At 30.9% G+C, this 24710-nt stretch overlaps 2 protein-coding genes across 22 annotated transcripts in view; one reads left to right on the top strand and one right to left on the bottom strand.

Annotated features, from left to right (window-relative positions):
• Positions 1–24710, bottom strand: part of IFT74 (intraflagellar transport 74) — a 177004-nt gene that overhangs the window by 65348 nt on the left and 86946 nt on the right. For 20 of the 21 annotated variants that reach the window (XR_012484573.1, XR_012484571.1, XR_012484572.1 and 17 more), the window contains exons 7-9: positions 24302–24361; positions 22018–22079; positions 2339–2477 (exon numbers count right to left, since the gene is read on the bottom strand). Coding sequence is in view for 16 of the 21 variants with exons in the window: in XM_074280775.1 (XP_074136876.1) it covers positions 2339–2477; positions 22018–22079; positions 24302–24361 (261 nt within the window). In the remaining 5 variants the exon portion in view is untranslated. The remainder of the gene's footprint in view (positions 1–2338; positions 2478–22017; positions 22080–24301; positions 24362–24710) is intronic. The other variant, XM_074280784.1, reaches the window with a different exon arrangement.
• Positions 14012–21624, top strand: LRRC19 (leucine rich repeat containing 19). The gene is given in 11 exon segments (XM_074284650.1): positions 14012–14089; positions 15774–15822; positions 15825–16222; positions 16224–16284; positions 18179–18208; positions 18211–18363; positions 19432–19482; positions 19485–19610; positions 19613–19723; positions 19726–19751; positions 21559–21624. Coding segments are annotated over 11 exon segments (1149 nt in total).

The following is a 24710-nucleotide window of genomic DNA, read 5'->3' as shown; positions in this document are numbered from 1 at the left end:
GATATTAACGAAGTAAAAAACCCAAGATTTGAAACTGTAACACACCCCAGAGGTATTCTAATACAAAACCCTCATTTTACAGATGGAAAATGAGGCCTTCAGAGGTAAAATGATTTGCCCAAGGTCACAGAAGTATTAAGTGCCAATGTCAGGATTGGAATTCAGATTCTCTGACTCCAAATTCAGCTTTTTTTTTCCCCATTGTATTTTTCTGCCTCCAATAACCATCAAAAATATATATATTGCTCAAAACTTAGGTATCTTATATTCCTATTTTCTTTATTCTATTAAAGAAAATTACATAGATAACATGTACATATGTATGTGTATATCATGTACATATGTATGTATATATTTTGTTAAAGAGAAAAATTCTTACCAAAAAAAGTCACTTTTTAAAAACACTGACTAAATCGACAAATTTAACATTATTTTCACACTTAGCAGAGTTACTGGACTTGTATATCTAATGACTTCCAAAAAAAAAAAAAAAAAACCCAAACAAACTATAACTGATGCTGTTATGGAACCAAATGATGTGGTTAGTGGCAATGCAGAGAGTCAGGGAATCAAATGATGTGTTTAGGTAACCAAATGAGGCGGTTAGTGGCAGTGCAGAGTCAGTGAACCAAATGATTCGGTCAGGGAACCAAACGATGCAGTTAGGGAACCAAATAATGTGATTAGTAGCAATGCATAAAGTTGAGGTGTGAGAATCCCCTTCTCGTCGACACAGATTCAATGTGAAAGAATTCAAGAACCCAAAAAGTTTGACTGGCAAAAGAGAAGTTTATTGGCAATGAGAAGTCAGTCCTAGCAGAGAGATAAACAGAATGTCTTCACAGCAGGCAGGGGTCTTGACAGGCAGCTATGCCAAGGAGAGAGAAAGGTTCCTTGACAAGGCATGGTCCTGCTTTGGGGCTTCTGCAAAGAAATGAGCCCAAAATTGCCCTTTAATAGGAAATCTGAGACTGAAATTTCAATTGAATGAAATTAATTCAATGTTGTCACTGCTCCTAGGCCTAGATTTACAGTAGAATGAGACCACTTAAGCTCAAGCTAAGTAGGAGTTTTCAACTCAATAGAGTGGTATAGCTAGTCCCATATCAAGATAACAGAATGAAACCATTTTTACCGTGATTCCTTGAGGCAGGCCTCTTCCAGAGGAGAGTTTCTCAAGAGTTCAAGGAGAATTTCTCCCCCCAAAAGTCAAAGGACAGCTTCAGGATTCCCCCCATCATAACTACTTAAGATCAGTGCTTGATAACAGCTTAATAAGTACTTTTTATTCATTCACTCATTTATTCACCTTGTAAGATATAAATGGCAATTAGCTAGAATTAATAAGAATTGTCATATCTTCCTTTGAGGGCTATAAAGATATTGTAGTGCACTGATGATTTCAAGGCCCTGAAAGGAAAGGTGATACCTATGAAAGCTTTATGCCCTGTTACATGTTTGTATTGACATGAGCGAATGAAAGGACAATAAAAGAATTACTGTGTCCATATAATACATATTAGATGGAACAAAGAGAATATTTGGATTAAAAAACATAGAAAGATTGTGTGAATTTCAGAGGAAGAAAGATGCAGCAGTGAATAAAACTAAAGCAAAATACAACTTAGTAAAAATTGGGTTTTCCAGCATTACCTCAGAATAATCCATTCTGGATTGAAGAGGTTATTGGATACCAAAACATCTTTCCAACTCAAGTATAGCACATTAATGGTAAGAGGCTCTTATTGTATTGGTAGCTAGCTCCTTTTAGGCAGCAGAACTATTTTATTTTCTATCTTTTTATCATCACATTTCTTCTTAGTTGTCAGACAGTACACCTCAACACCTCTTCTAATCTCTACTTCTACTGTCACACTGTGTCTTTTTCCTTTTATTTTTTCCATTTTTCTTTTTTCCTGTTTCTTCTATTCTCCTGTCCTTTTCACTATAAAAGATACAAATCTTTTATATATGAGTTATGTGAATTATAATGAGATTACAATTATTTCTTTCCTCTTGATTCATAAATAGACTAATCCCTGTGTGTTAAATATAATCCTTGTTTGTTTTAATTGCTGCCTCCAAGTGAAGAGCTGAGCTTTTGGATTTCAAAACACTGAATATTCTAAAGATTAGTTTTATTATTCAATTGGATAACATACCATGGAAACAAATAATTTAATGTATTTAATATATCTAATGTGATATATATGAATACATATATATGCACATATATATATGTATGTATTATGCGTTTGTATGCAGCATGCATATATATTATTCAATTTAATGTATTTAATAATCTTAACAAAAAATAAAGGAAAGACAATGCTATTACCTGTAATAATTTTTCATTTGTAGTTTTCATCTCTATGTACTTGACTTGTTTTTCAGGAGACATATTTTTAATAATGCCATCTGCTGCTTGTTTTTCTTGTTCAATTTCCTCTTCTACCCGCCTAATTTGTTTTTCTTTCCTAGAAAAAGAGAGGATATATTTTTTCTATCATAGTGAATAGAATAGTTAAAATTAACATTAAATGAACCTTCATCAATAAAAATATTCAGATAAAAGTCTCATTTTAAGCAATTCACCAAAATTCTCTTTATCTCAAAAAATATTGATAAACAATGATCTAACAATCATTAAACCAGCAAAAATTATCTTTTATCTTTTGCAAAATTTGTATAATCCCCCAACCTGACCTCTATCTGACCTCTTCTATTTCTACCCCATTCCAAACTTCTTTCAATAGATGTACTCTTCATTCATTAGACAAGGAGGATAAAAGAACTTGACTAGAGCAGATATCTTCAGGAATCTTTCAAAGATTTTAATGAATTCCAAGAACCAAAGGCAATTGGCAAAATGAAATATTAAATTTCAACTTCACTGCTTAAATTCTTTAAACTTTTGAATGCACACATATGTTTTAAAATACATTTAAAATACAAAATCATTACATATAGATAACATATTATGTAGATATGTATATGTGTAGTTCCAGCAACAGACATACTTACTCCAGCAATCATGTTATTCTCACCAAGCTAAATAATGATCAATATTAGGTGCGGGGGGGTGAATCCCATAAGGAAGAAATCAATGAAAGAATCCAGAATAAGACCAATCAAAATAAAGGGCTTCCCACAAGGTACAACAATGGGTGGGAACCTAGCACTGGCACAACATCTCAACTCAATAACTAAAGATAAAATAAATCAAAGAAAACACCAACAGTATAAAAACTACTGCAATGCAACTACAGAACAATTTCAATCTGACACTCAAAAGGAGAAAAAAAGGTTTTCCACAACGACTATATGAATATATAGAAACAAATGAGCAAAAGAAAAAAATGAAATAAAAGTCTCTTGAAGGAAAAAACTGGAAGGAGAAGCTTAAATAAAAAGTGTTAGGGACAATTAGGAGGCTTAGTGGAGAAAAGTACTGATCCTGGAGACAGAACAATCCAAGTTCAAATTTGGACCCAGGCACTTTATTAGCTGTGTAACTCTGGGCAAGTCATATAACTGTATCTCACCAATTTAAAAAAAATAGAAAAATACAAAAAGAAAAAAAGAAAAAGAAAAAATACCAAACTTAAGAAATGGATACTCTGAAGAATAGATTATAACAGAAAATAACAAATGGTCAGTCAATAAGTACTTTATAAATGCTTGTTAAGTGCAAACAAAGATTGAAAAAAGTAAGAAATAGATTTGAAAAAAAATAGATCTGGAAAATAAAAAGAAAAAAATTTAATAATCATAAGATTCTCAAAATCATGATGGAAAGGAAAGCATAAATAATATATTTCAAGAAATCACAAATTAAAATTGCAAATATCTATTAGAACCAGAAGGAAAAGAAAAGATAAAGACCTACCAATCATTTCCTGAAAGGAACACTAAAAGAAAAAGTTATAGTAATGTCACAGACAAAAATCCAGAACTCCCATGAAAAACAATTTTAAAATGCCATATTCAAAAAAGAGTTCATAAGAGTTTGACTTGGTCCATGGCTTCAATTATCTTTAAGAGATGATTCCCTTTTCTCTCCTGAGATTTAGTCATATACCACTAAATATCAAATCTTCAAATGATTATCCCATAAGCATCTCAAACTCACCTTGCTTAAAATAGATTTCATTTATCTTTCTTTCCAGAGCCCACCATTGTTCTACTTCCTCATTTCTTTCTAGCACATTGACTGAAACTATCTACAACTTTTTTTTAATTCATTTATTAAGTCCTGTCTTTGCAAGTGTGTCAAATCACAAATCACAGAAATAAAAATTTCATTAAAAATAATGATAAAACAATGAGACCACAATACCAAAATGAATGGAGAGAATTCTAGGAAGATGGCAGAGTAGGTAAAAAAATTCCAGACTCTCAAAATTTTCCCCAATAAAATGACATAATATTGCTTCAATGTGAATACAGAGTAGCAGAAATAAATAAAAGTTGGGGTAAAACAGCTGTCCTCCTAAGACAACTTAAGAGAACTTCAGGAAAGACCCTACCTCCAGAAACAGAGGTTCCATCTTAGAAAAAAAAAACAACAAAAACTCCTCCAGGTAAACTGCACTGAAGCAATAATAAGCACAGGGAGTAACTGGGATCAGGTAGGCTTTAGGAACTTTCATGCCACCAACAGGAGTCAGACTCTAAGCAAGGGAAAACTGAAGGACCTGATACGGTCATGAGTCACCAGAGCCAGCTATGCTGAGCAGACATGGTCCCTGACTAAAGCTATGGACAGAAAGAAGTGAGCATATACTCAGTGAATGTATTAGTAGAGATGAGACTCTGCTGGCTGGAGACTGTAATTTGGTTTTGTTTTCAGCAGAGAGGGGAGAGTTGAGGTTTACAGGAGGACTGCAGGGAGCAAAAAGTGTTTGCAGGACAGCACAGCTAAGGACCCTCGCCATCATGTGGGTATAAGAAAGAACGCCCAAAATTAGACCCCTGAACAGAGCTGAGAAAATAATAAGAAAGACATGAGGCCTGGGGCACCATTCCCTATACCCTGGGACTAAAGCTCATAACAATAATAAACTGCTAAAAATAAAAATTAAAAAAAATGAGTAAGTAGGAGAAAGTATCCAATCACAGACAGCTTCTATGAGATATAGAAGATCTGTGTTTATATTTAGAGGAAGATTGTGAAGTTTAAAAAGCCACTCCTTACTCAATGAGAAACATTAAGTGGTCACAAGTTCAAAAAGAGTTCTTAGAGAGACTTTAAAAATCAAATAAGAGGGGTTAAGGAAAAATTAGGGGAAATAAAAATCCAAAAAAAAATCAAGAAATTATGAGAATTCAACCATTTGAAAAAAGAGATACAAATACTTAAGGGAAAAAATGACTCCCTGAAAACTAGAATCGGGCAAGGGAAGCTAATAACATTATAAGCCATCAAGAAATAATAAAATGAAAAATGAAAAAAATAGGAGAAAATGTGAAATATTTTGGAAAAAGAACTAATCTGGAGAATAGATCAAGGAGAGATAATATAAGAATTGTGAGATTAACTGAAAGTTACAACCAAAAAAAGTCTTGATACAATATTAGAAGAAATTAACAAAGAAAATTGTCCTAAGATTTTAGAATGAGAAGGTCGTCATCATCATCATCATCATCATCATCATCATCATCATCATCATCATCATCATCTACTGATCACCACCTGAAAGAGACCCCAAGTTGAAAACTTAACAGAATGGCATAGTCAAATTTAAAGCTTCAATGTTAAGGAGAAAATACTCTAATCAGCAAGGAAAAAACAAAAAAAAAAAACAAAAAACAAATCAAAACCAAAATAACAACTTAAATATAGTCTGAGCTACAATCGAGATCACACAAGATAGACAGACAGATGGATGGAAGGAAGGAAGGACACATTTAATGAAAAAAGATTTTCAGGTATTTGTGACATAAAGATCGGAATTTAATGGAAAATTTGATTTAAAAGATTCAGGAGAAACATAAAGTAAACATTAAAGACTAATTATAAAGTACTTAAGGCCAAAGTGTTTACTTCTTATATGTAAAATTATTATCAGTATTCTTAAGAATATCATCATTATTTGGGTAGTTTGAAAGAAAAGGCTTGGGCAGAAATGAGTAAGATGGATTGATTCTAAAAAATAAAATTGGATAAGATGAAGTAAAAAGGAGCAATTATTTCAAAAATGAGGAGTAAGAGGAAGAATGAAAGCAGTTTTCAGAAAAAGACTATGAAAAAAAGCTATGAACAGTCATATTTTTAAAATGGTCTACATCACTAACAATTATAAAATACAAATATAAATCATTAATAATTATAAAAATACAAATTAAAATAACTGAGATAAAATAACCTCATGTCTATTAAATTGGCTAACATGATAAGAAACACCCCCCTCCCCCAAACAAATCCTGAAGGAAGTATGGAAAAACTGGGACTCTACTATACTGTTGATGGAATTGTGAATTGGCTTAACCATTTTGGAGAACAATTATGAAACTGTGCCCAAATTATCCCAAAGAGATAAGAAAAATGGGAAAAGGACTTTTATGTACAAAAATATCAATAGCAGCTCTTTTGTGATGGCAAAGAATTAGAAAATGAGAAGTATGCCTATCAATTGCAGAATCGTCAAATGAGTTATGGCATATGATTGTGATAGAATATTATTGTTCTATAAGAACTGGCAAGCAGGATAGTTTTAGGAAAAAAAACTGGAAAGACTTACAAGAATTGATGCAAAGCGAAATAAACAGAACTAGCATATTGTACATAGTAATATTGTAACAATGACAAACTGTGATCATAAACTTTCAAAAGGTCTCATATAAAAAATGCTATCCATTTTCAGAAAGAAAACTAATGAAGCCTGAAACATATATATATATATATATGTGTGTATATATATATATATATATGTTTCATTATGTATTTATATATAATATACATATTATATATAATATCTTTTTAAATTTTATTTTTCTTGCTCTTTTGTTCCAATATGGCTAATATGGAAATATTCTGTATGACTTCACATGGATAATTGATATTAGCTTGCTTGTCTTCTTCAATGAGTAGTAAAGGGATGGGATCAAGGAAAAGAATTTGGAGCTCACAATTTTTAATAATGTTAAAAATAAATAAAAAGAATAAAAGAAAAATGTAAATTCAACCTTTGCAATAACTCTAAAATCTGTCTTCTCTCTGTTCATATACTACTCATGATAGTTTGGAACCTCATCATCTCTAATGTAGTCTACTGCCAATAGCATCCTAACTGGACTCTGTTTCTCCTTTCTTCATCCTTTACACAGCTACCAAAATCTTCCTAAAAATAAAGTCTGTCTATGTGCTTTGTCTGATAAACCAATTCAAAAGCAAAAGCAAAGGAATACACACAATGACTATAACAATATAAAAGAAGGCAATACTAAAAGGTAAGAAAAATCAAGGCAAATACAATGATCAATATTGGTTTTAATTCTTGGTTAAAACATATACACACTTTTTATTTATAAAATATGGGATAGGTAGGAGTCAGGAGAACCCCAGTTTAAATATGGCCTCAGACATTTACTAGCTGGATGACCTGGGGAAAGTCACTCAACCCCTTTTGTCTCCATACCTCTACACTCCCCAATAAAATAAAAAATTAAGTTTAAACCACAAAACTGGAAAAAGACAACCAAATTGCCACAGTAGATGAAAGTAATATAAACTTCCCCCAACTACTCTACAAAAATCTAGAAAATGCACCAGGAAAAATTCTAATTGAGAAATCCAAGAAAAAAAAAATTTGTAACATTTTTCCAGCCTATGTTGGCATAAGGAGACAGAGAGATAGTGAGATGGGGTCTAATAAATAACATGCTTTGAGGACTTCTCTAGTCCTACTGCTGAGTGAGAGCCTACATATTAGTTCAAGAAGAAATCCCAGAATAGGAACAGGCACCAACTAGCAGCTCTGTCACACATCATTCAATGATGGGTGAGTACTGAGAAGGAGACTTGAATCACAATAGGATTAAGATGGGGTTGGGTGTGTGGTAGCAAGGTTAGTCTAAGACATGGATTGATCAATTAATTGGGTCTTAGACTATAAGGTCTTAGACTTAAGGAACAAGTACAGAAGCAAGCAGTAACTGCATGTCTCTGATCTACTGAAAGGGGAGACTAGTAGGCAGTATGGTATGGTGAAGGAAGAGTTATTTTGAGTCATAAGGGATGAGATTTTCTATCACATTCTACTCATGTGATACTACAGAAAGCACTTACCCCTTTGGATTTCTGCATCTATAAAAATGAGGTGAATGGATTAGATGACTTCCAAGGTTCCGCACAACTTTTTAGTCTATGATAGGAAAGGTGCTAGATCTATATAAATTTTATAAAAAATAGAATTTTTAACTTTGAACCTTTATCCTACAAAAACATATGTTGTCCCATTTTTCCATGATACTCAATGATCAAAACTTTTATCTTTTACATGTCACTGGACCCACTATACTTTCACTATTAGTTACTCTGTTTGCCTATGTTTACTTCTCAGATGTTTGTAATACATAAATGAAAATTAATGTTAAATGTCACTTTACTGATATTAAACTATAGAGTAGAAAGGTGGTATAATTTCTGAGTGAGCATATAATGACTGACCATCCAGAGTAAAAATATAATTAAAAGCCAGAACTTTTTTTTTCCCTTTCATATCAAAGTGTAATTCTACTCAGGTTATATTTATACAATATATATGTATCCCTCTGTCACAAAAATGAGCATTTTACTAAAGTAAAACTAAATGGATGAGAAATTTGGTAATATTTCCTGATAGCAAATATCCAAAAACTGTACAGTTCTTTTAAGTACCAGGGGATCTATATATTCCAAGCATAACTTTTCTCATGGTTATATTATTTTTACATATCATTTATTCAAAGAGATGGTTTATTAGTTATTAGAAGTATGAACATGATCCACAATGCATTACTTGCTAAACGGGATACTGCCGATGATAATCTTAAGGAACTATGTTTCTAGTTAATCTTTTGTTAAAGAAGCTCTGGCCTCTTTTTTTTTTTTTTTTTTTTTTTAATAAATCATGAAGTCCATAGGTCAAAACAAAGTGAAATACTATTACAACACATAACTTCTTTTAATGGAGGAAAAGGAATAATACAAGATCTCAATATATCTCATTTCTCAAGAAAAAATAAAGGTAAGAGCCTAAACTACGTGTAGATAAAAAAAAAAAAAATACATATTGTTAAGAGTGTTTTAGGACACTGGTTTAGGAATAGGCTAGAAATATAATTGCACTTTTAATATCGCCAAAAGGGACATGAACCTTGGACACAACTAATGGAACATTTTCCTGATAAAAATATGCATGAATTACAAAATAATTTTCTTTTCTAGAAATCAAAGTTTTGATTTTTTTCCCTACAAGATTTATAAACTCTTTTTTTAAACAATTAAAATGCTTTTTGAAGTTACTTAGGCAGGAAGAAACATTTTTTTAATTTAAATTATCCCTAAAATTTTTATAAAGGAAATTTGTTACTTAACTTTAAAAATTCTTTTTACTTACCTGAACAAACTTGTTACTACATATCTTTACTAAATAACAGCTTCTTATATAAACAAAAGATTCAAGGAATTTGTACTTGTAAACATAATGTAAAAAACCATTGCTTTCTATATCTCACTAAACATGTACTGAATATGCTCTTTTTGAACTGGTGTCATAGGATATGTATAAAGAAACAGAATTAGGCCTTGTAATGAAAATTATTCCAAATGATCAATATTATTGAGTTCACATATGCAAAGGTCACTTCAAAATGACTAAGGAGAATAAAAATAAAATATCCTATGACTCTAGCAATGATCTATTTGGTGATGAAATTTATTCTTTTGTGATTAGATAAAATATGATAACTATGTCTACTTCACTAAAAGAACTGTTTTTCTTGGTAAAATCTTCTCTTAGTGCTATCCCAGTTCTTTGGTCAATATAATTTGGTTAAGACAGCCACCCAAAGTGGCGTGTGATTATTTCTAGCTTCTTATTAATGGTGTACTACTCACTGCTTCTGTGGTTTTCTGTAAGTTACTAAGAACAACAGAAATTAGTATTTACTCTAACAATATAGTAATTACTCTAATACCTCCTCATATATACTACCAAAAAAAATTCCAAATACTAACTAAAATAAATACTGACCTTTTAGTTATTTAGAAATGAAAGTTCTTTAAAGGAAGAAAAAATGGAAATTTTTATGATCTCTAAATATAGCAAAAGATTCTGGACCCTGTTTAACATTGTAATTACTAAGTATTATAGCTTCACGATCTAATGTAAAAATATTCTGGTCCCAGCTAGATTAAAGATTCTTAACTTTACACTAAGAGGTCTATCAATTTGAGTTGAGTTCCTTAAAAAATTAAATATTTTAAAGGAAATTGATTTCCTCTGTTATTCTATGTATTTTATTTTATTCATTTAAAAAAAATCATCCTTAGAAAGGATCCATAAGGTTCATCAATGGGCAAGGGGGTCCATGACATAAAAATAGTTTTTAAGAATCCATATACCAGACTATATTAACTCAATTAGAAAGTATCTGATTGAAAATTAAGTAAGAAAGATTTCTGGTATTCCTTTTTAAAAACAAAAAAACAAAAAACCTTTCATTAAAACCTACTACCTCATCAAGTTTTTATCTTGTATCTTTTTTTTTTTTTTCAAACTGGCAACACACAAACTCTCTCTCTCTTTTTATTCCTGTATTTTCTTTCCTCTAACTCACCCTCTAAAATCTAGCTTCTGATCTCCCTCAAATAAACATGTCCAGTTACCAAGGATTATATATATTTTTTCAAACTGTTAAGAAATCCACCTTCTTTCCCTCCTACCCTGTATCACCCCCCCAAGTGGAAATAAAAGAAAAACAAACCCTCTTAAGAATTGGGTACCATGTTACATCATTAGTTCTTTAGAATTATGGTTGGTTATTACACTGAGTAGAATTCTTTATTCTCTCAAAGTTGTTTATCAAACATTTTCCATTTTGTATTTCATCACATTTATAAACCAGAACTTGTTCATCCATTCTACAATGTGTAGGCATCCTTCAGATTCTCATTCTTTGCCACCTCAAAAAGAGCTATAAATATTTTTCTACAGCTTTAGGATTTGATTTGTTTTGCTTAGGATTAATCCCTTCCATAATTTAATCTCCTTACCATCCCACCTTCTCCTTTTACCCTATTTTCCTGTTGAATGAAATATATTTCTGTATTCAACTGTGTTTATATGTGTGTATGTATATGTGTGTGAATTAGTATCTTCTTCCTTCCAATGAGTTGAAAATTGTTAGGGCCCAAAAATTCAAGGTCTAAGGAAAAATAAAAGTGTTACAATTGGAAAACACCATATAAAATAAACAATTAACTCTTCAGATGAGAATGGGGTTCAAGTGCCAAGGCCTCTCCTTATTTATGTAGATGTTTAATTGCTCATCCTGATCATGCGAGATAAATTTCTCTAAATTTCCCTTTTCTCCTCCAATCAGCACATTTCTTTCCTCCTTTCTCAAGAACATCAAGACCTAATAGAAGCATTCCCAGATCTTATCTAGTATACTTCTGTCTAATCTTACACATTACCACATCCCTATATTAAAATGTAAATAGTTTGTCCTTGTTTTAGCACTACATCATTGTTCATTTATGTTTATCTTTCTATATTTTTTTTTGTTTGAATTCTGTGTTTGAATTCTGAGTCTCTCTTCCAAGTTTTTTCCTCAGGAAAATTTGGAAATCCTTTACTTAATTTTCCCCTGCATGTACTCAGTTTTGTAGGGTAAATTTGCCTTCTGAAATGTTAAAGTGTATAATAATTAAAATATAATAATGTAAAAAGACTCACAATGTGTAAAGAGACCAGATTGTAAAGGGCTTTAATGTCAAAATAGGGATTTTATATTTGGAGGTAAAAAGGAGACACTGGAATTTACTCAGTGAGAGGGCTGTAAAACATGGTCAAATCTGCACATGAAGATTGTTTTGGCAACTAAATGGAGGATAGATTGGAGTGTGGAAGAACTTGTACCATTTATGCTTTCACATTTTCACAATATAAAGTATGATTATTTATCAAATCACTCATTTCCTTCCCACTTATTCATGATTTCTTATGTCTTCTAGTCTAGTAGGTCCATGGGATTAAATACATGAGGAAAAATTTCTTGAATATGTTGCCTAAACATAAAAACAAGATAATTTTGGAAGTTTTGTTTTGCTGAATGATCCTGGGCAAATCATTTATTATCTTGGGACATATTTTCTTCACTGAATCTTCTGTTTCACAAGGTGTTTTTCAAGAAACTATATTGAAAAATATTAAATTTGAATTTTTATTATTAAGGCTTTAAGTTAATGTTAAAATCCTTTCCATTAATTCTAGCAGCTTCTTGACTTGCTCTTCATAATCTTGACTACATGTATATTTAAAAAAAGGGGGGGGGGACTGAGGAATTAGACAGCCTTGAAAATACCTTTCAGCTTATCGCCCTATGAACTTTAAAAAAAAAAAAAAAGGCTATCAGCATGTTGGGAAAAGCCTGGGAAGAAATTAATAAGAATTTCACAGAATGAGAAAGAATGCGTTTTGTGATCTGCACCCAATATAGGGAACATCCAATGGATGAATCCACTGAAATATGTATCACTACAGTTTACTGAACTCACATTATATATATGAACACGTTATCATTGAATACATGTAATAAAAATAACAATTATGATTGCTGACATTTATATGGTATTTTCAAGTCTGTAAAGGGCTTTAAATATACTATTTAATTTTATTCTCATAATGAATTTGTTATTATAGTGTTCATTTTTAAAGATTTAAAGCTTAGAGACTAACTTGCCCAGTCACAGACTGATAACTGTTAGGATCTGAGCATAGGTCTCTCTTAAATCTAAGTTGAATACTTTCCCCCATTACATCATATGTTCCATTATCAATGAAATCATAAGACTTTTTTTCTAATGTAAAAAATTGTGTTTCCACATAAAACAAAATACATTTCCTGTATAACTAAACATTGATGGTATTACAATCATCTATGTAAAAAAGTATCAATTATTTAAAAGGTCCTGTTGAAGAGGAAACCCCAAAACTCTGAAAAATCCTTAAAGGAGAAAACTTCCTTTGACTCCGCCTCAGTGAGGGGACTCTACCCCAAACACAAACAGTTTCAACTTTGTTATCTGGGTGGGGATGGTTCAGTCCTGAAACCCACTGAATTCAATTCAAATTCTAACCTTGGCTGAAACCCAACTAGGAGCCAACCTGGGACTCCACCCACAAGCCCCCTTCAGCTTGTAGCCAAAGCCCCTTATTAAAGAACCAGACTGGAGCCCTCTTACGCCTGGCATGCCAAGGATCTCTGTCCACTGGAACATTGTTTCCAGTACCCTCTTATCTCTACCTTCAACTTTGCTAACTAGACTTTAATTTTACTTCCAAACCCCATAATAAACCTCTTTTATCAATCTAGGTTTTCAGGTCTGTAATTTCCTTTACAGGGGACTCTTGCGCCGCCACTAGACCTCATTTAACTCCATATCCTTACGCCGAATCCAAAGGGGTTGCAGGGAGTTCTATTTGACTCCCTGTACCCAAACTTGCCACTAGACCTCAATTAAACCCTAATTTCATTTAGGCACCCCAATTCTATATCTCATCACTGTCATTAAATATTCTAATCAAACATTTAATGAAAACTATATTAACAAGTTTATAATCTTAATTGCTATAAAATTGTCATTAGTACATTAGTAGCGTGGTAAAGTACAGGTCACTGCTGCATCTTTTATCAATGCATCTTAAGAAAAAAATTAAAATAGAATCTAGCAAAGCTAAATAAAATTACTAAATCCTTAGCTTTATGTAAAAAAAAAAATCTTTTCTTTTAGGCTCTAAAGATGGAAATCACAGGCATCTTAATTTTGCTTTGGGACCTCTCACTATTAGCAACAAGTCTAAGCTGTGTTTTTAAAACAGTAAATTTTGAAATGAGAAGTATGAATTTTAAAGAGTTCCCTCTTAAAAACTATGATCAATGTATTAATCAATTTTAACTGCAGAGGATTGATAAGACACACTTTCTCTCTTTTGATAGGAAGGCTATGGGTGTACATGCTATCAGACATGATCAATATGCCAGCCTTGAAATGCTTAACTGTATTTTTGTCATTAGACAGGCCTGGTTTTTGTGAGGAGATAGTTGAAATGACGGCCATATATTTTTGAAAGCATCAATAGATTATTAAAAGAGTCAACTGGCTGAATGTTCTATAGGATGAGAAAGAGTAGAATCAGCTAGGTGACCCTGTGAATAAAGCACAAGTACCAGCAACAAGGAGGATAGGAGTTTAAATCCAGCTTCAAACACTTGACATTAGCTGTATGACCCTGGGCAAGCCACTTAACCCTAAATTGCCTTGCTTAAAAAAAAAAAATTAAAAAAAAAGAAGTATAACATCAAAACAATGTTTCCAAAAGTTGTATTTGATCTATCTAGTCAACTGTTGTTGTTTTTTTTTTTTAAAGATATTCAACTGTGAACTACAAGCTGATTAAAAAGGCTTGCTTGATAATAGCTATGGTTCCTAAAAATGTGGATATAAAAATAGTTCTCTACTTCTCCACTGACTGCCATTCTAAAACTAGAAATGAAGTTTTAGAAAGAAAGGGACAAACAGAGAGCTATGGAATGGATTCCAAGACATAAATGAACATTTTATTCATAAATATGGGGAGCTTTTTAAAATCACCTATTTACTAGGGGGAGGGGGACCAGACTGATATTTGTGTTTTCTTAGAGTTTTGTTATGGTAAAGTCCTTTTCCAAAAGGATTTTTTCCATTGTAGGGTGTTTGAATAAATGTGGATTTTCATACAAAGGGTTTCCTTGAAGTGGGACATGACACAATAAAACAGTCTTTCTCTTGTAAATCATTAGTCAATAATAATAGTATTGTTAGAGTCTGTGACTGTAGTGAGGATGATCAGAATAATCCTGTTTTATAGTACTGAATCTGAATTGGGTCATCCTATGGAGCTAGTCATGAGTTTTGGTCTCTTGCTGAGATGACACATTAACTCCTGATGTTCCCTATGATACCTACAAATAAATACTAGGCTGATAATTGTTATACTAATGTAATAGAGGTAATAAGGTACGTGTTATGGATTGGGTCTAAGATTCAGAAAGACCAATCCTCCCCTAAGGGGTATAAAAGAAACTGAAAAAAAATAACTATCTTTGAGTTATATTCAAGTGTTTCCTTTCTTTGACTTCCACCAACATCCAAAGGGCTAGGAAAATCAGGAAGTAGAGTTATCCTCCTATTTTCTCACAGTATCATTTCAATAATACATAAGTCCCAAGGAAAGAGACCAGAGGGTATATGCAGCTTCACAAAGGGTAAGCTAGTCCAGTAAAAAACAGGATTCACCTTATGAATGCGATGATATCAATATAACAAATGAGAATCTGTCTTTTGTGGTTTATATGTATGCAGCTTGTTATGTTTATTTTAAATCCCTAATATCAACAGATTAATTATTGAATTTCCCTTCTTCAAAAGCAACTCCTCTTCCCTATCTTTCAAGAACAATTTGTATGTGAGATCTTCGGTTGTTAATTCTTTTCTAGTTAATATGTTTTTGTTCTTTTTCTAGGATGACAGTCATAACTTCACTGCAAAGAACTATATTTCAGTTCCACAAAATATAAAAACATTACTATACTTGTTCTCAGTTATAACCAAATCACTCTAAACAGTACAGACATAAATATTCTTCAGACATATGCTTTACTAAATGAACTCAATCTGAATAACAACAAAATTATTTTCTTACGTAATAACAGTTTTGATAATCTTTCCAACCTGGCAATTTTAAGTATTAGCAGCAATTCTATTGATACAATTGAACAGAATGCTTTTTTAGGATTAGATAAGCTAAAACAATTGTGTCTTTGCCAAAACAAAATCTCTCAGCTGAATCCTTATACACTGATACCTCTAAAAAGTCAGATGGCTTTGAACCTGCAAGACAATATGATAAGTTATTTTGATGTTCCAAAACAATTTCAACTGGAAAAAATAATTTTAGATGGAAATCTATGGGAACTGCTCTTGTAGTCTGTATAATTTACAGGATTGGTTGAATACTTCAAAGGTAATGCTAGGTAAGTTAAAAAATTAAGATATTTCAAAAATAACGTGAATTTCACTTCAGGTTGTCATTTCCTAGAAGATTCAAAAGTAAATCATGTAAAAACAATGAATTTGTTCGTATCTGAATAGAAGATATTGTGAAAAGCAGCAACTATGAATAACAAAACATGAATATGTAAATAAATTAGATGCTATTTGCCTCAAACAAAAAATTAACTTGTGTGATGCTGCTTGCATTTCATATCTTTATGCTTCTAGTATTTGAGTTTTTTCTAAAATATATTTCCTGTGTGGGATATGCTAGTGGCAATAGATGGTTTAGTTATACTGACTTAACTACATATGTATAGACTTACTAATGTGTACATTTATAAAATGTAATTTTATTTTAAAAGAAATATACATAGAATTATAGGTTTAGAAATGATATTTGAATGATACTTTAAATTAAAAACATGCTTAATGGATAACTCTGTACTTTTCTCAGAAATCTCTAATGATTCCTTTAAAATCTGCTCTGTATGCAAAATAGTAAACTAAAGTCCTTGGGCTGCTCTTAGTTTCTCTTAATTATAACCTACTTGTCCTTTAGCTTAAAGTATTCCTATGACCAGTTCTAAATTTCTATCATTGTATGACTAAATATAAATTATAATAAATCACTTCCCCTTGAACAGTAAGTTCCCTTTTAAAAAGCATATTTTGACTATTTTAAATAATTACAGGGATTACTAGGTATAATGTGTAATTTACATAGAATAAAATTTGTTTTCTTTGTAACATGCAATTTTTACAAACTGCTTCAGTAAGACTTTTTGAGAAAAATGTTTTTGAAAGAACATGGATTTATTTTATAGAGTGAACAAAAATGAAAAGATTTACATTAGAGTATAATTTTGGGGGGGATAAATTAAATATTTGACAATGACAAAGAAGAAACTTTCAAGGGTATTTCTCTATATGGAAATTTTCAAAATTGGCAAAAGAAAATGTGACCAAGCCTTTCCTATATATTTTCTGATGACAATTTTTATTGCTATGACAACACCAGTAATCTGAGTGAACTTGAATTGGCTCAGAGTGTAGATAGTCCTCCATATATTCATTTGGCCAAAAATTAGTCATGTCACTCACTCTGTATAGAAATATGCTATGGTATCTTTAGATTTGCAAAGTAATGCAAAGTATGCAAAGATTTGCATATTATTAACCATTATCTCATAATTTAAATATCTGTAGCAATTCTATCAGTACAATTGAACAGCCTGTTTTTATATGTATGTTTACATAAAATTCTTTATTTTAATGAAAATTATAATAAAAGTAATAAAGAGAAGCAGCTTGGTGATAGATAAAGAACTGATTTATGGACTAAAAAATTAGGTTTAAGTGCTGTGCATGATGTACAATAGACAATTGACCCTGGCAAATTAAAGTCAGTTTAATTTCTCAGTGCCCCAGTTATTGATTCTCTAAGCATTTAAGTTTTATCTCAAATCCCACCTCCCCCCACTAACAAAAAAGCCCCAGTATAGTATAGTGGAAGAAACATCATTGTAGAAGTCAGAAACTTTTGACTTTGGTCTCCAGTCTGCTATCAACCAAATGTGAATTTAGACAAATAATTAAAATGTTTGTATATTTATTAATAAAATGCAAATGTTAAGATGATGAGCCAGATTCCTTCCAGTTCTAAATTTCTATCATTGTATGATTTTAACATAAATTATAATAAACTACTTCCTCTTTATTTTAAGGTTATTTAAGACAATTGAATAGTAAGCTTCCTTTTAAAAAGCACTATTTTGACTATCTCTAGGCAGGTAAAGAACATGATGAAAGGTAATTACATAAATTGCTATTAATAAAACCTATCAACATCTCATTAACTTATTCTCTTCATAGAAAATGAGAATATCACAATGTGTAGCTCTCCAGATGCATCAAAGTAGCACTTTACAAGAAGGGATGCCATTCAAAATCACTCTTACCTATAATTCAACTTTCTAATATTCATTTCAAATCTTCTGGCAATCCAACATTTTTTCAAAATTTAAATGACACTATGAACAACGTAACAAAAAATGCAGGTAATATACTGGATTTTTTCAAATTTAAAAGTTTATTCAAAAACTCAAATTTTCAGATTGCTTATATCCAACTCTACCATGTATGAAAATGGTATCTTTTTGTATTTAGAAATGTAAAAAATAAATTCTAAGTCCAAATAAATTTTATATATATAAGTTGTTTCCCCCAGTAAACTATAAGCTCCTTGAGAATATGGATCTTTTTTGTGTGTTTTATATAATGGTGCTGCCATTTGTTTATTAATATCAAAATCTTATTGATAGAATTGGATTATAAAATAATATATTATACAAGTTTTAATAGAAAAGCAAGTTTTCTCAAATTAAATTTTTCTTTTAACAAAGTAAGAGGTTGTGTTCAACCCACAACTTTTATCATGCTGGTATCTTTATCCTGGCTCTTTAGGTTCTCTAGCTCCATATTTTCACTGCCAATTCAATTCAGCACATGTTGAATAGACACTGACTATGTGCAGGACATGATGACAGGTTATAGATAATACAGCTATGAGTAAGACATTCCTGCATTATTCTTATTCCTGAAACTTTTTTTTTTGACCCAGTTTTTCAAATCAAATCATTTTTATGCTATGGCTCTTTGGTAGAAGATATTTCTCTATGAAAAACCAAATTGTGAAAAATATAGCCTATAAAAATAGTAGTTTTTAACATGGAAAATCTATTGAAATTTTTATTAACATTGTTATTTAAGCAAAATTTCATGCTAATAAATAATCAAATATAACAGATCCATCAATTTTCATCACTCTAACTCCTAAAATGAGTAAGAATGGTATGGTCCACAAGAAAAAAGCTACAAGGATAGCTATAGAATGGTAATCTCATTATTTTGTAAAAGCTTCCACTTTTTTTTTTTTTTACTTGATTACCAAGTAATCAAGTGCCATGTTTTCAAAAAGCTTCTTAGATTCAGTAATTTGTACTTAATGAAAGGTAGGCGGCATCTTAGTCTTTAACACTAAAGAATCAATACATGATTTGGGGTAATGATTTCTTTTATCTCATTTTTCTCAATTTGACCAGAGTCTTTTTCTCTTTCTATTTAAGAATCTGAGTCTCTTGGTAAAAGCTGGGCTTTTCTTCTTGGTGTTGCAACTGTGGTCTTGTAACTTCACTGCTGATTTTTATTGCCATCAGATGCCCAACAAGGTATAACTTTTTATTTAGCTACAATCATCATCACTTGGATGAGCAAGAGGATGATATATATGAAGATTTTGCTATTTACTTAATTCTCTTCCAAAAACACCAGATACAAACCCAGAAGAAAATATAGTGATATTTGATCAATTAAGTTGATTTGTGGTACATGAAGATGGATTTATTGAAGACAAATATATGCTCAAGAAATGCATGAAGAAAATTGTGTTCAAAATTTGATATTTTGTCAATGGACTAACATTTTAAATTTAATAAGGCATAAATTTTGTTGTGCATCAAGTATCAAATCACAACTAAAACTTCCCATAATTGTTACTACTGTCTCTGTCTCTATCTTTTTCTCTCTCTCATACCCTTAACATATACTTAATGATCATGACAAAAATGCTTAAGAAAAAAATTTTTTAATAGTACACAAACCCAGTAATAGATAACTAGCAAAACACAGTGCTAGTAATGAAGATCTGAAAATAATAACTTGTCAATTATTCTAACACTGGATGCTGACTAATTAATATTTACTAGCTAATACTCCAATTACATTTGGAGATGGAAGAGACTTTAGAGGTCTCATTATAAAATCATTTCATTTTACTAAGGAAAATGAAGCTCAGAATACTTAAGTACTTAACTTATCTAATATTACACTGGTTACAAAGTTAAAGTTTGAATCCAAGTCCTTTCATTCTAAATGCATCATTGTTCCTACTATACCATGAATAAAAGAGCTAATACTTGGAAGTGACAGTAATTGAATTTCATTATAATTATTTTCATAAAATTAACTTATCACTTAAAAGATACAAGTGAATGCTTTCCACTGGTTCAGTGGATTTTTTCTAAATCTAGTGGTAATTTAAAGCAATGCTTTAAGTACATCTTACACTAGTGCAATTATAAAATAAATGGCTACTGATTTTAGTAATGTGGAATAGTCATAACTATACAGACATATGGTAAATAAATATATATGCAAAAACACAAATACACATTTATTTCAATTTTTCACCACTTTCTATTCAGCTACTTATAATCATAAAATAGTTAGAGAGCTATAATAGAATCATGTAGTACAATATATCATATATATTCTTTACTTTCTAACCTATAAAAAAGTGAACTATAATAAATATTATAAAATAAAATTTCATGTGCCAATAAGAATTATTTACACATAGTAATCTGCAGTAAATTTTAAAACTTAAAAATGGAAATGCAAGCCAAATTTCTACCAAGAAAAAAAAAAGTTACCATAGATGGATCCACACATTTTAGCCATAATAAGATAAGAGATATTTGTCATTTACAATGCCATTTATATATTTGTCTAGATTTAAGACTTTATAATAAAACACAATTGTATGTTTATGTAAGTTATATGTGAAAACTTTTATAAGATCAAATTGCTTATATTATAATTGCTCAAAATATTTAAAAAAACAAACATTCAGAGGATAACATATTTTTCAACTATTTAACAACCTACTGTGCAATGTGATTACTTAATTATAATAACTTAATATTTTCTACAAGTTGTCCTTATCAGGGATCATGTTAATCTCAACATCAATTATTTATAGATTCATTACCTAGAAAGGCAACATAACAGAGAGAATATAGAATATCCTCAAAATTAGAATGACAGGAGTTAAAATTTCTCAACACATACTATTTGTGTGACTCTGAAGATATGTTTTAACCTTGGTAACCGTCTAAGACTATAAATTCATAACAGAAGCCAATTTTACTTGAAGTTCTCTAATGAAAGAAAATACAGATCTGGTATAAAAAAATGCATCTACCATGCCAGCATGGGTACTAACAACCTACAGTATATACTTGAGAAAGGGATGATGATCGTTTTGAGACTGAGGATCATGCCATATGAAGGAATTGTCAATCTTTAACATGAAGAAAAGAAGTCTTAGAGGGAGAAATGATAGTCATTTTCAAATATTTGATGGGTTATCATATATAAGATGGTTAATTAAGACTTCTTTGGCTTAATCTCAGATAGAATATGAGCAAAAGAAAGGAACTACAAAAGGGCTGATTAAGAAAAAACTCCCTAACAAATAAAGGATGTCCAGAAATTAAAGGACTATATAAGCAGAAATCATTCCAGAGACTTTTAAATGGATTCTGAAAAGTCATTGTCTTGGGATGTTATAGAAAGTTATGGCTTGTATCAGACAACCTTTGTGACAACATCCAACTCTAAGATTCTTTATTCTAGTCTAATACTCTCATTTTATGGATGAAGGAAATGAAGACCATGAAAGATAAATGACTAACCTAAAATCAAGTGGCTAAAAGGTGGCAGAGATGAGACTAGAACCTAGGTCTTCTGATTCCTATTTCCTTTTTCTTTCCATGACATGAAACACTATTCTGCCTATTATTCCAAAATATGACCTTTAATCATCCCATAAAACTCTTTAATGAAGTAGTCTAAGATAACCATGTACTTACGCTTGTCTTTCTGTAAATATTATGTCCATACTTTGAGTCTCTCGATCATTTTGAGCTTTTAGCTGTGTAGATAATTAACCAGAAATGTTAATGATAGAAAATAACATTAAAGACATATATAATTTTTCTTTACATGATTTTTTTGGGAATGAACTAAATGAAAAATTGTAAACAAAGACTTCTACTACTCAATGCATAAAGCTTAACAAAGTTGAAAAAATATTTCATTTAAAAGTTATTTAATGTCCTTGCAAGATTAAGCACATTAAAGTGATGCTGAGTGAAATGAGCAGGACCAGGAGATCATTATATACTTTAACAATAATACTATAAGATGATCAATTCTGATGTATGTGGCTCTCCAACAATGAGATGAACCAAATCAATGTCATTTGTTCAATAATGAATAGAACCAGCCACACCCATCGAAAGAACTCTGGGAAATGAGTGTGAACCACTACATAGCATTTCCAATCCCTCTGTTTTTGTCTGCTTGCATTTTTATTTCCTTTTCAGGTTAATTTTACATTATTTCAAAGTCCTATTCTTCTTGTGCAAAATAACTGTATGGATATGTATACATATATTGTATTTAACATATACTTTAACATATTTAACATGTATGGGTCTACCTGCCATCGGGGGAAGGAGAAAAATTGGAACAGAAGGCTTTGCAAGGGTCGGTGCTGAAAAATTACCCATGCATATAGCTATAATAATAAAAAAAAAAAAAGATTAAGCACATTACTGGCAATAATTTTCTAAGAGATTAAGGGGTTTTTTTCCCCCCATGAATGTAGTATTTTCCAACCAAAAAACACATTGTCCATTGAGAAAACAAATAATGTGTATTTGAACCAAATGAATTTAATCCAAATAGAGCTGATTAAGCATACAATAAGAAAAATAAAAATAAGTAAAAATCATTACCTGATTTTCTAAAATTAGGTTAAGAAAATCTCGACATTTCCCACCAGATAGTGATATACTTATGTTACTTTACCCCTACAGATACTGCAAAAGTTCAAGTTTGGCACAAACAATTTTGTAATAAGCTATTTATATGCAATTAAAACTATAGATTAATGAAAGAATTTTATTCTATTTACTATGAATTCAAAAGTTCTCTAATTGAATCATCAATATTTTTAAAGAACTCTAAATGAATTAAATGAACCAAAATCTAAGATGACTCCAAACTGTACTATTTATTTCAAAATTTCAAGGATCTGTGATTTGGGAGATATAAGTATCCCTTTATTAATGTAGAAAACAGAATCCTTTTAACATAACATATTTAAAGATCCTGAAGACTGTCAATGAAAAATTCATTGCCCCTGACACTAGCCTAATTATAAGCATTTCTTAATTAAAACAGATTTTGAATACTACATATACAATCAATCATCAGCCCCTTTTCAAAGATGTTCTAGTTTGGTTACATCTGCCAGAGCTAAAGCTGATGCTCTATTGGCACAACATGAAGATCCAAAGATCCCATCACAGTACCATAATGAAGTATCAAAAGAGAACTTGGGTAGATTTTACAAAATTCAGTTTAATTTTTCTTCTGTCCCATATACAAAATAACCTGAATTACTTTCATCTAGATAGTCCATTCTGTATTTATCAATTTTCTGTTTTGTAAAAGCTATATAAAGATGAGAGGCAACATAGTATAGCTAGTCGTGGAGTCAAGAATATCAGTTCTAGTCATACTTCTAACATATACTGGCTGTGCGACTCTCAAACTTTAAGTCCTCTAGTCAATTCTCTAAGACTGTAAGTCATAGAAGCAAATATCTCCTCCCTGAAATGGTAGAAGCATTGCACAAGTAATTGCACAAGTTTCTTATACCGCTGAAATCACTAGAACTAGCTCCTACTCCTATCCCTTACCTAAGTTATTTCCAATAACATTTAACTCAGTTTGTGTTAAAATAATACCAGAAATAAGAAAATGGAGACAAGATAAAACATAGATTTCTTTTCCAATAAAAAGCAGGATATGAGATGGCTTCAGATATGGCTTTATAGGATGAAACATATAAGAGGTCTAGATAATAGAGAGTAAACAAAGGCACTGCATATCTTTTGGAATATTATTAAGAAACAATATTCAACTAAGCAGATAAATTATGTCGACTTTCATTTTATAGACATTATGTTTTGTGGAAAATTGACTTGCAGTATATCTGGATCCATAACATAGAGGCAACATCTTATAAAGTTCACAGAATAAAATAAAATAATAAATAATAATAAAAAACTATGTAAATCTTACCATGTTGTAATCATTCATTACTTCTTCCATTTCTGTATTGGTGTTGAGTTTATCCACTAACTAAAAAGACATCATAATACTTTTAGTCATTAAGGATCATCTCTGCAGTTAACCAATATTACAATTAATCAGTCTTAGAAATAATCTTTTGTTTGAAGGATAATTTTATGAAAGATGAGTATTAAAGAATTTTAAGAACCTTTTGTAAATGAAACAGCATTAAACTGCTTTTAGTTAATGAGATAACTGGCTATATTACTTAGGGTGAAGAAGTAAACAGTAGAAGCTGGTCACTACTGAAAGCTCTACCCAATAACTTCTACTTTTTAGCAAAGAGTGTTGTCTGGAGAGGAGAATGACAAAAACTTTCTTGGGAATTTTTTAAATGTAGGATACTAACATGTAATTG

The sequence above is a fragment of the Sminthopsis crassicaudata genome, chromosome 1 (assembly GCF_048593235.1).
Source record: "Sminthopsis crassicaudata isolate SCR6 chromosome 1, ASM4859323v1, whole genome shotgun sequence".
NCBI lineage: Eukaryota > Metazoa > Chordata > Mammalia > Dasyuromorphia > Dasyuridae > Sminthopsis > Sminthopsis crassicaudata.
Note: the sequence above shows the minus strand (reverse complement) of the source record. Positions and strands in the feature narration are given on the sequence as shown.